We start from the raw sequence: 12,576 nt of genomic DNA on the forward strand, positions 1-12,576 counted from the left end.
GTTGTCACTACCCTGACCCTCCTGATTTATGACTCAGCTTCTAGACTCATTTTGAAATCAACAAGTGTTCTTCTCTGACCAGCCTTTCCTCTTGCAGAAGACCTTCTGCAACTGATACAACACCTTTCTCCCAATGACCAGGCTCACAACGTCAGGTGTCTTGGCCTCATCTCGTAGTCTACTGCCTCTCCTGATCCTCCCTACCCCTCATCTCATCAACTGCCAAATACCACCTCTGATTTCATCTTTCCCCTCTCCCAACCAGCCTACACACCATGGCCTGACTACTGTCCTAGGCCACATCATTCCCACAGTGAAATCCTTCAGTGGCTTCCCATTCCTGATGAAATGATAACCCAAACTGACACTTACCACCAAAAGTCCAACCTATTTTCTCTATCCTATGTCCCAGAGCTTCTTTACAAGTGGACTATATATCAGTGAAACTGCACCAATGCCCCCTGGGTGTCTGAGCGTTCTGTCTCTATGCCTTTGTTCGGGCTGCTCCCTCGTACTGGAAATCAGTCTTAATCCAACAGACAGCCCCAATCTACACAAATCCTACCCTGTATGATATACTGCCCCTAACACCCACCACCACCCCACACACAGCATTTCCCTTCCACCACCTCTCAGCTGGATGTCACTCTGGATCCTTAAGCCTTCACAGATTTTCATTTGTTCCACTCTTGCGGAATTTCGCCTATTCTACTTTTGGCTTGTATTTCTCCTCTCCCTCTTATTAAACTCCAAATTCCTTGGCAGAGAGGGAATGTGCCGGACTCCTCAGTGTTTTCCCAAAATCTTTAAGTCCAAGGGATGCAACAGATGCCCAGTAAATATGTACTCATTCAATTGACTCAAACTTTGATAAAATACAGCAATATGAGGTTAAACATTTTAAACATAACATTCTACGTGTTTTTCCCCAGCAAGCAGATGCAAACTATGTCACAAAGATGGTCCTTGGGCATCTTGAGATCAAGAATGTCTAAATAATGGCAATGAATGCCTATCTTCAAACCGATTACCTTTTTTCCTAATGTAGATGGGAGAGAGGGCAGAAAAGGAAACATGGGGGGGGGGGAGAAACAATATTAAGTTCTGCCCACTGTCCCATAAAGAACGACAACTTCATGGTAGGATGCAAACTTCCGTGCACACAGAAAACTTATAGGGGCACCTGGGAGGCTCAGTGCATTAATACTCTGCCTTTGGCTCAGGTTATGTTCTTGGGGTCAGGGGATTGAGCTCCGCATCAGGCTCTCTGCTCAGCAGAGAGCCTGCTTCCCCTCTTTCTCTGCCTGCCTCTCTGCCTACTTGTGATCTCTCTCTCTCTCTCTCTAATAAATAAATAAATAAATAAATAAATAAATAAAATCTTAAAAAAAAAAACTTACAATGGACGTAAGTCAAAAAGAAAAAAAAAACATGAAAAATCCTTAGCAATAAAAATTCAATTTACATGTAGCTCTCCTGTGACACATAAATATTGTCAGATGAGATACATTACTGCAATGTTAACTTGCTCTTACTAATATGTTACCTGCCAAACATAGTCTTTGGTTGCTCCCTCTGTAGTTTATGTCTTCCTACAGGCATGTCCAGCTTCCAGAAGGAAGGACCCACAGCTACCATCATCTGGCTCTCCCAAAGCTTCAGCATTGGTGCTGACTACATGCTACCCCGGGACCAGGCTGCAAGGAGGATCTTGCCTCTTCTAAAGCTTCACTCTCAAATAGTTTTGTAAGAAGGGTTTTGAGAAAGAAAGTCCAACATACAGCGTGTTTATTGTAAGAATATAGGCATTGATTTCAGACGCATCAATACTCACTAAAAGTGCATCATGACACACTAACGTAACTCTGACTTCTCTTTAAGCCACTTAATTTTAATCTTCTGTAAAACAGAAGAAAGGCCAAGTCATAGACAACCACAGCCTCTGCAACTGTTCTTACTAAGGAGTTAGAAGCAAGTAGGTATGGCAGAATCAGTGCCAATCGTCAGCAACAGCCCAAACTACATGTAGACACAACGCCAGTGTTATCCCACTGAGACCAAACACTACGCTCTTCCCAAACATGGTTCAATTTCTTAAACTCCTGATTTCTGAAATACAAGGAATTTCTTAGAGTATGACTCTTCTGTTCCCATTTGACAATGGGAAACTTCTAGATTTGGAGAACTGAGACACAAGCAATGACGTGAGGTCAGAAGATGAGAGTTGGGACTGAGGTGTTGCCAGGGAATTCTTCAGTAAATATCCTCTGTGCACTTGAGACTTCAATTTGGTTTCGATAACCAAGAAGTCCAGTGATTTAGGCAGCATGAAGGTTCTTCAGTGACTGACAGTCCTGTTTAGAAGTTAACAAAATGACTAGGAGAACGTCTATGTTTTAGGAGAAGGGGAGTGTACAGAAGGGGAGAACACACACAGGCAACGTAGTCATAGGTTCAAACACTCTCATCACTTACCACGATCATCTGAGCCACGTAACTTTCAGGTCCAGTGTATTCAGTTGGGTCTTTAACCTTCACCAGGACGAGGAAGTACAAATAATGCCACATATTGTGTTCTGACTTGATGTGCTCCTCAAATGAAACCGTTTTATTATCAAACTTGTCTCTCTCAAGTCCTGCAAAACACAGAAAGCACAACGTATGTAATCTGTCAGTTCATCAGCACCTACTTCTTAGTGTAAAAACAAGACATCACAATTCTGTGAATAAAGGCTTTCCGCGAGTGTACTGATTTAGAATGTCATGATCCAAAACAGCATAGGACACAAGACCTCCAGAAAAAAGGCCAGAGCTTGTAGATTGCTTCCAAAGTAATGTTCTCCCACCCCTCCACCCCCCATCCAATGGATCCTTGGAGATGCACGGTCCTGTTACAGTTGTAAAATTTGCAGATAATTTTAAATATGGCCATGTCAACACTGTCCAATTAAACTGGACCACAAGTCTAAGAAAAAGAAGTAAAAATGATCATGCAATAAAAGGCACACTTGCTAATCAGGACAGGAAAAAAAATGTTATTTTATCCAGGAACTTGGGTAAAAAGAGGAGAGGCAGCAGAGAGAGTCATCTTGAAAACCACTTGTAATCAGTGAAGGGCAAGCCAATGTCCACAGTGATCTTTGCTCCTAGGGAGTAAGGGCTCCAGCCTTTTAGACCACTGTATTCCTGGCATTTTAAGGAGGGGATGGTCTGTTCAATATCCATGGCAGATTTTCAGCTGCTGGAAGGACACCGAGGAGAGGTTCTGCATAGTAAGATTCTTTTCTTTCAAGGGTTGAAGAGTGGATGAAAGAAAATGAATGAAGATGGAGAAAAACATCTATGGAAAAGTGAATTTGATTGCCAAGTAAAATGGGGTGTTGGGATACAGTCTGGTTTTGCAGTTCAGATACTGGAGAAGAAACTAGGAAATTGAATTCCAATCCCAGCTATTCTTTCCTAAGCATATTTTTAAAAAAGATTTTATTTATTTGACAGAGATCACAAGTAGGCAGAGAAGCAGGCGGGCAGTGGGGAGCAGGCTCCCTGCAGAGAGCCCCATGTGGGGCTCGATCCCAGGACCCTGGGATCATGACCTGAGCTGAAGACAGAGGCCTAACCCACTGAGCCACCCAGGCGCCCCTCCTAAGCATATTTTTTAAAAAGCCATTCAGGAACAAAGAAGACGCTTTAAATAACAAGATACAAAGTACAATAAGTAAAAAGAAAAAAATCTGTCCCTATTGGAAGGGCCACCTTTTAAATTACATTATTGGCTATTTTAATGGAAAATACCATAAAATTCGCTGGCTGATGGTGATGCCTCATCTCATTTGACCCATCATCAGCTCAGCATGGCCCAAATAAAATCCATACTCTTCCCCAAAACTGCTCCACCCACAGTCCTCCTCTTCATTCCACGGCAACTCTAGTCTTCCAGTTGTTCAAGCCAAACCCCGAGAAGTCATCCTTGGATGCTCTCTTTCTCTCACCCATATCCAATTCATGTTGAAATCCTTTTGGCTCTGCCTCCAGCAGATACCAGGAATCTGGTCCCTTCTTCTCACCTCCACAGCTGCGGCTCTCATCTGAGCCCTTATCATCTCTCACCTGGGCTACTGTGATGGCCTTCCAGGCCTCCCTGTTTCCACTTTAACTCTCTGAAGCCTATACTCAACACAGCGGCCACTGAGAAACTTCAAAACCCGAAGCAGGATGGTGTCTCCCCTCTGTTCCGAACCCTGCAGTGGTTCTCCACCAACTCAGAGTAAGGGTCAAAGGCCTTACGATGGCCTCTGAGTAGGGTTGCCAGATAAAATACAGGTGCTCAGGTGATGCCAAGTTAAGTTTGAAGTTCAGATGAATAATGACCAATTGTTGAGTCTAAGTGGGTCCCATGTAATATCTGTTTGCTAAAGTCAAAGTGAGTTGGCCCTATAGCCTCTCTGACCTTGTCTCTTACTCTCCTCTCCCTTGCCAACTCCCCTACTGGCCTCCTTGCTTCTCGCATGCAGACTCCTGCTTCAGGGCCTTGGGACTGGTCACTTCTGCCCACAGTGCACTTCTCTCTGGTGTCTCGCTGACTGACTTGTTCACCTTCAAGCTTTTGCTCAAATCTCACCTCCCTGTGGCTTAACTTGACCACCCTATTTAGTCCTACAACCTGCCCCTTCCCTTTTGCCAGCAGCCTCAATCACTCTTTCTCCTTTATGCTCTTTTTCCTAGAGTGCTTATCACCTCCTAACAGAATGAACATGGCCATATCATCGTTCCATTAAACTGGACTATGTGTCTAAGATAAAAAAGTAAACATGACGGTGTGAGAAGCCTGCCTGCTAATCAGAAGAAAGGAACGCCATTTTATCCAAGAGCTTAGAGAAGAACTTTCTGTGTTTATTATTTATTGTGTGTCCAGGAGCAGATACATTTGTCTCTTTTTTCCACCACTGGTCCTAATAGCTAACATGGGTGTCTGGTTCACAGTCAGCCCTGAATACAGTATTTATGGAATGAATTAAGAATATTTCACTAATAAAATGTTATTCCACTTGGGTGACTATAATCAAATACAGATTAATAACAAATCTTGGTGATGCTGTGGAGGGATTGGAGCCCTCATACCCTGCCAGTGGGAATGTAAAAGAGGGCAGCTACTTTAGAAAACAATTTTGGCAGCTCCTCAAGAGGTTAAACTATTTAAAAAGAGGGAGAGAGAGAATGTTAAAGTAGATATTTCCAGAACTCAGTTCAAACAATTACATTCCTATTGCAAGGCACATAGGGCTATAAAATAATGTGTCTACTATCAGGTAATCTGTCATATGGTAAAGGAAACACACAGCTTGCATTATATCCTGAAGTGGTATAAACTGCCAAGGAAACAGAGGAGGACAATATGAATTGTGACGAGGTACATTTTAAAAGGTTTAAAAGAGGTGTAAAGCTTTAAGTGTCTAGCCTTGAAACAGGATAATGGCAAGTGGAAAAGAGATGAATGGTAATAAAAGCTAGCTAATTTTTATTGAGCACCTATCTGTGCCAACAACAACATAAAGATGTTTAAATAGGCTCTTATAATTACAATAATCCAATCTGACCTTTCAGTATATGAGGAAAGAGATTCAGAGGAATTCAATAAATTGCACAAATTAACACCTCTTGTTAGTGGAGAAGTCAGTCGGTATTTAAACAAAAACATTTCTAGCTCTAAAGCCATGTTCTTTGGCCTTCTGGGCAAAGGCAATGGCAGGGCAAAGCTACAGATGAAAGTGGATGACCTGTTTGGGGGGAGACGGGGGGGGGGGGGCGTCAATTCCTCCAAAGGGAACACTTGGAAATGAAGATGTCATGATACATTTGGCACAAATTATGAAGAGTTTTTTATTTTTATTTTTATTTTTATTTTTAACTGTGAAGAGCTTTAAATGCAAAGCTATGGAGATTGCACTTTATCTTGAAGGCCTCTGAGTGGAGACTAACCCGTTCAGAGCGGTGCTTCAGGTAACTTCCTGTGGTGGGATTTAGAAGAAGACTGGGAGTAGAGGCTGAGAGTGAGGAGACCAGGGGACTAGAGGAGTGGGGGGTATAAAGGCAGGGAACTGGTTGTCTTTCATCTCCACTGGTTCTTGCTCTCTAAGTTTTGTTGGCCATTCCCATGGTTTCAACCATCATTGTGCTGGTGAGGCAGCCCCAACACTGACCTTTCTTCTCAACTTGTTTCTATTTCTAGCTGTCTTCTGGGTAAATCCCCCTGGCTCACTTATGAGTATGTCAAACTCAGCTCATCAAAAATTTGTTTCTTTAGCTCTTCTTCACCTCTTTTAAGGAAGTCCTTGTCAACCAGGGAACTTAAAGTCATCCTTGAATTCATACTCTGACAATCTACTCTGTACACATTTCTTAGAAGGACTGGGACTTTCTCACCATTCTCTAAACTCTGAATGGATTGGAAAATTCTATGTCTCTACCTCCTCTCTTTCCTGCCTCACAGGTACTCCTTCCTCAAGACCCAGCTCAACTACCACTGACTTGCACAAACACAAACAGTTGGTGGATCTTCCCTGTGCCTATAACACTTTGCTATGAAAATTTATCTATTTCTAGTGTAGCCTCTACACTTTACTGTCTGATCTATTTTTGTATTAGCCACTGGCTTAGTATTGGGAAAACAGTAGGCATTCAACTAACATTGATAGAATAATTGAAAAAAAAAGAATAAGAGGGAGAGATTGAAGAGAAGTTTTTGGATGAAAATTTAAGACGGCTTGATGTCCAATTAGAGGGACAGATTTAGGAGGAATCAAGAATGACCCTAAAGTTCCTGACCTGAATGACTGAATTTATGGTAATATCAGTACAGCAAGGGAAAACAAAAAAGAAGGAAGAGACTTTGGAGGGAAGATACATTTGATTGGGGAAGTGCTGAATTTCTGATGCCTATAGAACAACCAGTGTTGGGCTGTTAGATCTGAAGCTAAAAATCTCTTAAACAGAGATGTCAAGGTATAAATATACTAATTCAAGGATAAGTGACATAAAATAAACAATGAAAGCCAGGGTATTGGAGGAGATGATAAGATAGAAAGAAAGGAAGAATAAGAGGAACTCCATGTGTTCAACACAAAGGTTTCAGAAAAAATAATCCTGTACCTATGTTGTGTTTCCCACACAGTCTGACTAAGGTGAGGGCACACATCCACCCATCACCCAGGTATCCCCATACCTTTTCTCAGTTCTGTTTTTCTGCATAGCCCTTAGCATCACACATTGCATGTGTGCTGAAAAATGAGCTCCATGATGGCAATAAATTTTGTCCTTTTTTGTTCACCGCAGTAGAACAAAACTTAGTAGAACTAAGAACAAAACTTAGTAGAACTAAGTGCCAGTAGAATAGTTCTACTGACACTTAGTAGATACTTAGTAAGTAACTGTTGAACAAATTAATGTATAAATGGCCTTAAGGCACAAGTACAGATAAAGAACTAATATACTAAGAGAAGAACACATTGCCTCTCTCTGACATATAGTCTTTATCTCCTATTAAATCACCTAGAAAGATCTTTCATTCGAGGCACCTGACTACCATCAATCCTTTCTCCATTTTGGTATTTTGTCACACTGGTCTGTCAACATCTCCTTCTGGTTGGACCTTCAGCCTCTGGTAACTCAAAATTAATAATTAATATGGACACCGGTGCCAATTTGTTCCTCTGCTTACTGCTTCAGCTCTGTAATCTGCTAATCATCACCCTATCATGGTTGCCTTCTGGATCACTAGCAATTGTTTTCTGAGTCATAACTCTGAAACATCTGGTCATTGCCTTCAAGGCTAGGAACATCCCATCTGCTCTCATTGCCTGTCACAGAATCTACCTCCCCCTCCGCTGCTACTATGGGTGTCACTTGGTACGTGTGCTACTGGAGCCAATTCTCTCCTACTGTGGAGATTCTCTCCTCTGTTGTTTGGTAAGATGCCCCTCTTTGGATCACAGCTTAACACCCAGTTCTTACAAGAACCGTTTATCAATTGATCACAACTTTTCTATAGCCTACTAGTACAACCCCCAAATATCCCAACTGTCTAAATCATTCTTGTAATTAAGCTCTTTTAACGTATATGGTATGTATTAGATCTTATACATGGTAAACAATTCCAGGAACGCATGCATATCTAGATACACATTATGATAATGCTTCTCACATATTTCTGCTGAAGGTCCTTTGAGGGCAGAGAGTAGAGAAACTTTATGTTGCTGAGGTCACAGGGGTTAGCAGTTATAAGTGCCTGGGAATACTTTTCAGTTTGTTTTTTTTTTTTAATCCTGTTTTATTTTAGATGTTCACATTAAATTTGTTTTACTTTTAAAAAACTTTATTTTACTTCGTAGCATACTATTTGTTCTAATGTAAAAAAATACTATTAAAATTAACTCTGAGATTAAATGACTTAAATGTCCTCTCAAATTTTTGAATAAATGTGAAGCTTCTGGAAAATAGACCATGTTGATCTAATATCTCCTCCTTAAGCCTCCTGATTTATCACCCTATATCTCTGTGATAACGTGTAAGCTACCGAAACACCCTGAAGGTGACAAAATTTAAAATAACTTGGAATTGGTACACCTAGTTTTCTTGTCTGCAGTATATATCAATTTAGTACTTAACCACTTTATCTTCCTTTTATAGGTTATAAGGTACATAAATATAGAGACAATGTTAATTTAGGCTGATTTATTGAATAGTCATTCACTAAGCAAATATTTATGAATAGTCCTCAATACATACTATGGAAGCATAAAAATAAATATGACATGGATCTCTTAAAGAAGGGAAATTAATGTGCATTGAGAGCTTACTCAGCTAAGCATTGAGATAGGAATTTTGAGGCACATGATCTCAATTATACTCACTCAAACCGCAGAAGATGGCATTATATTCTCCATTTTTCAGATGAGGGAACAATAGTTCAAGGTGAAAAGGAAACTTGGCCAAGATCAAATATCCAGGATATGGAACCAGTGTGTTTACTTAACCATGAAGTCCACGCCCTTTTTAAGAAGTGATGGTGTATACCATCAGACAGAGGTAAGACAACAAAAAATAAGTATGGTGCCATACTGCTAAGTATGATGTCAGCAGTTTAGAAGCTGTGACATGTTTGCTGCTGGTAAATGGAATCTGAGAAGGCTTCATGGAATAATGGCATTAGAGCTGGCCTTAGAGAGAGGGTTGGAGTTCAATAGCTTAGGAGTTTGGGCATTCCAAATGGAAACACCATAACTGAGAACACATGGAGAGTCTCTAAGTTGAAGATGAGTCATGCAGTTGGGCTGGATGTTGATCTATAAACAGGGGAACATTGGGTGAAAAGGTGGGCAAAAAGGGAGCTTGACTATGGAGTACCTTATGTGCCAGGAAATTTGGAATTTTAGAGTTACAGACTGTGCAATGCTATTGATAGACTTTTGAATAAGGAAGTGATGAATTCAAACTGGAAAAATTAGTTTGGCAGCATTGAGCAGAACATTTTGGGGTGTGAGCCAAGGTGAGCCTGAAAAACCAAGGTGTGGCTGTGGGATATGTGGAAGGAAGTGAGTGAGATTGGGAACACAGATTCATTAGCAGATGGTAACTAGTGCACCTGGAATTAGAAAAAGAAGTTGCTAAAAATGATGGAGAACCTCCGAGCCCAGAAAACTGAAGGCCCAGTGGGATATCATAAACGGCAATGTGGAGGTCAGAATAAATTGGAAGGTCAGAGGAGGAAGATAGAAGATGCACTGGTTTTTAGACATGGTAGATTTGGCTGCCAAAAGTTATGCCTGTATAGGCGTCAGTCAACAACTGAAAACAAAGGACAAAAGCCTGGAGAGAGGCTGGACCTGTGGTTGCACATTTGGCAATAATAAAATCCGGACCACTTATCCAGTGGTGGGAAGAAGGCTTGTGATGGAATGAGAGAATGGGCAATCCAAGGCAAAAGAAAAGGTCAGCAGAAAACTAATGGGGAGAGCTGAGAAAAACATTCAGTATGGTGATGAGGGTTACTGTGATGTTTTAAGGAATTTACAGGTTATAGGGTTTTTTGGGTTTGTTTTTTTTTTTTAGTAACTGGGAAAAGCCAAGGAGAATTTTGACAGCAAAGGGAAAGCCTAGAGGAGCAGGAATGGTACCTAAGTGTTGGGCTTGCTTTGCTTTTCATCTTCTTGTTAGACTATGGGAGGCAGGATCATGGCCTCAAATGAGGCTCACATCTAACTATACATTCTCCCAAAGAACCCCTTCTTCCAAAGTTGTGCACTGACATAATAGTCACTATGATCATGAAGTGAAGGACTTAGAGGAAGCGCTGTAAAAGCAAGACCATGGGACACATAGAAAGATTTTCAAGGGCAGCACCTCTTTTCCTCCACAGAACTCAGTCTTCCATCCAAAGCCTTTCTTTCTCAAATCCCTAAATTATTGTGTGATATCTTCCTTGGCTCCATCTCATTCTTGCTTCCTTCCATCTAGTCTACACCTATAAATAAAGACTCTTTTTGTCTGCCTCATTTCCTTCCAGTAAGTCTCCCCCAATGTTGTGCAACTTATCCTCATGGAAAGGACTCCATCTTTATCCTGAATCACCTGAATGAGAAATCCAAAGGCTCTATTTGGCATAATGTGTTACTGGCCTTCTCTGCTTTGAAATAGTTGATAACCAATCACCTTCTTCCCAAGGCTGTGTCCTCCCCTCATATCCACGTGACACACATTCTTGGTTCTCCTCACACCACGCTGACTGAAGATCTGTGTGTTTTGCGTGTGTGTGCGCGCGCGCGCGTGGGTGACCCTCATTCTCTCAACACTGATATTTCCCGCTCTAAACCCCATCATTTTCCCATGCCTCTCTGATGTCTTTCCCCATGCTCTGGCTTTTGCTACCACACACAGACGGAGGATTCCCCAGTTACTCTCTCTAGTGTAGACTCATTCTTTGGGGCTCAGACCTCTGTACTGGGTGTGGCCCACTGGGATGTTGAGTACACGCTGCAAGTTCAGTATTTCCAAAGTCAAGCTCAGCAGATTCCTCTCCAAATTTTTTCTTCTTCTTTTCTTCTCAAACTCAACTGTTGGTACTACCACCCACCCCCACACACCACTACCTTTCATATTCATTCCTAACCTATTCATTCCTAACCACTGAGGTTTTTTAAAACTCTGTCTCTAAATATTTCACGACCCTGTCCACTACCCTTAATACTGCCACCCTAACTTTCCCGCAGCAAAGTTTTATTACCTTTCACCTGGACTATATCCCCCGTCAAACAACCAGCCCCATTGCTCTAAAACAAAAATTAGATCCTGTACTCCTCTACTTAAATTCTTTAATGGTTCAGCTCCTCTGTAAGTCTACAGGACAAAGTCCAAGTTATTTTAACATAAAAGGCCATGTCCTGGTGACCCTCTTCTCGGGGCACAGACTGCACTGAAATTCATGTTCCAGCAACACTGAGCTCCTTATAGGAACTGAGGACTCCCATTGTGCTGTTCTTCTCTTCATGCCTGTTCTTAGGATGGTCCCTCTGCTTCTACCCACTTTATTTTATTTTATTTTATTTTTAAAATTTGATTTATTTATGTGAGAGAGAGAGAGAGCATGAGCAGGGGGAAGGGCAGAGGGAGAAACAGACTCCCCACTGAGTGAGGAGCCCAAAGTGGGGCTTGATCCCAAGACCCCAGGATCATGACCTGAGTCAAAGGCAGATGCTTAACCCACTGAGCCACTCAGGCACCCTGCTTCTACACAATATAGTATGACTAGATACCTTCCATCTTTACCATCAATTCAGTGACCATCTCTCCTAAAAGCCTCTCCTGACTGTCCCCACTACAACCTGAAGGGGTTCCGAACTTCTCTATCATGTCTCTTAATACACTAGATAGCAATGACACTTAACTGTGTTTGTATTCCACAATAGATTGTGAACACTCTGAAGAAGGGCATGTCCAACTCATGTTTGTTTCACTGGAATACAGTTCATTGTTACAGGTTAGTACTGGGTACATGTCTGAGTGTTGGAGGAATTCTCCATTAGGAGAATGAGACAGTTGACAAAAGGGGAATCAAGAGAGAATGGGATTTACTGAAGTCCAATTTGAGTTATGTAGAATAATATTATAGTGAAGCCCTTATGCTTGTTATGTGACTTTAAACAAAAGATTCTTCAGCTCAATGTGGTGAAAGAGATGGTGAGAATAACCTGGACTTGGTGATTATTCAAAGAGAGGGAAGAACTCCAGAATGCTAGGTCAGCTGCAGAGACTACCGAAGGGCTGAAGAATATTAAGAAGATGGTAGAGCAGAAGGGAATGATGAGGACAAGTAGAGAGCTGGGTGAGTCTGAGAACTAACAATGGGGAAAGAGAAGGAGGGCATGCTGTGTGTGTGTGTGTGTGTGTGTGTGTGTGTGTGAGAGAGAGAGAGAGAGGGAGAGAGAGAGATGAAAAACTGAGAGAAGGTACAGTGAACATAAGTCCAAGCTGCTAGAAAAATCATCTGTGGATTCATAATCCAACAAAATAAAATAAAAATCA

General features: G+C 41.6%; 1 protein-coding gene across 2 annotated transcripts in view; it reads right to left on the minus strand.

Annotated features, from left to right (window-relative positions):
- Window positions 1-12,576, minus strand: part of ITPR2 (inositol 1,4,5-trisphosphate receptor type 2) — a 491,082-nt gene that overhangs the window by 39,608 nt on the left and 438,898 nt on the right. The window contains exons 55-56 of one of the 2 annotated variants that reach the window (XM_047741840.1): window positions 2,476-2,636; window positions 1,479-2,354 (exon numbers count right to left, since the gene is read on the minus strand). In XM_047741840.1, coding sequence (XP_047597796.1) covers window positions 2,319-2,354; window positions 2,476-2,636 — 197 coding nt within the window. In that variant the 3' untranslated portion in view covers window positions 1,479-2,318. Of the gene's footprint in view, window positions 1-1,478; window positions 2,355-2,475; window positions 2,637-12,576 lie in introns of those variants that run through there. The other variant, XM_047741839.1, reaches the window with a different exon arrangement.

Source organism: Lutra lutra, chromosome 8 (genome assembly GCF_902655055.1).
Source record: "Lutra lutra chromosome 8, mLutLut1.2, whole genome shotgun sequence".
NCBI classification, from domain to species: domain Eukaryota; kingdom Metazoa; phylum Chordata; class Mammalia; order Carnivora; family Mustelidae; genus Lutra; species Lutra lutra.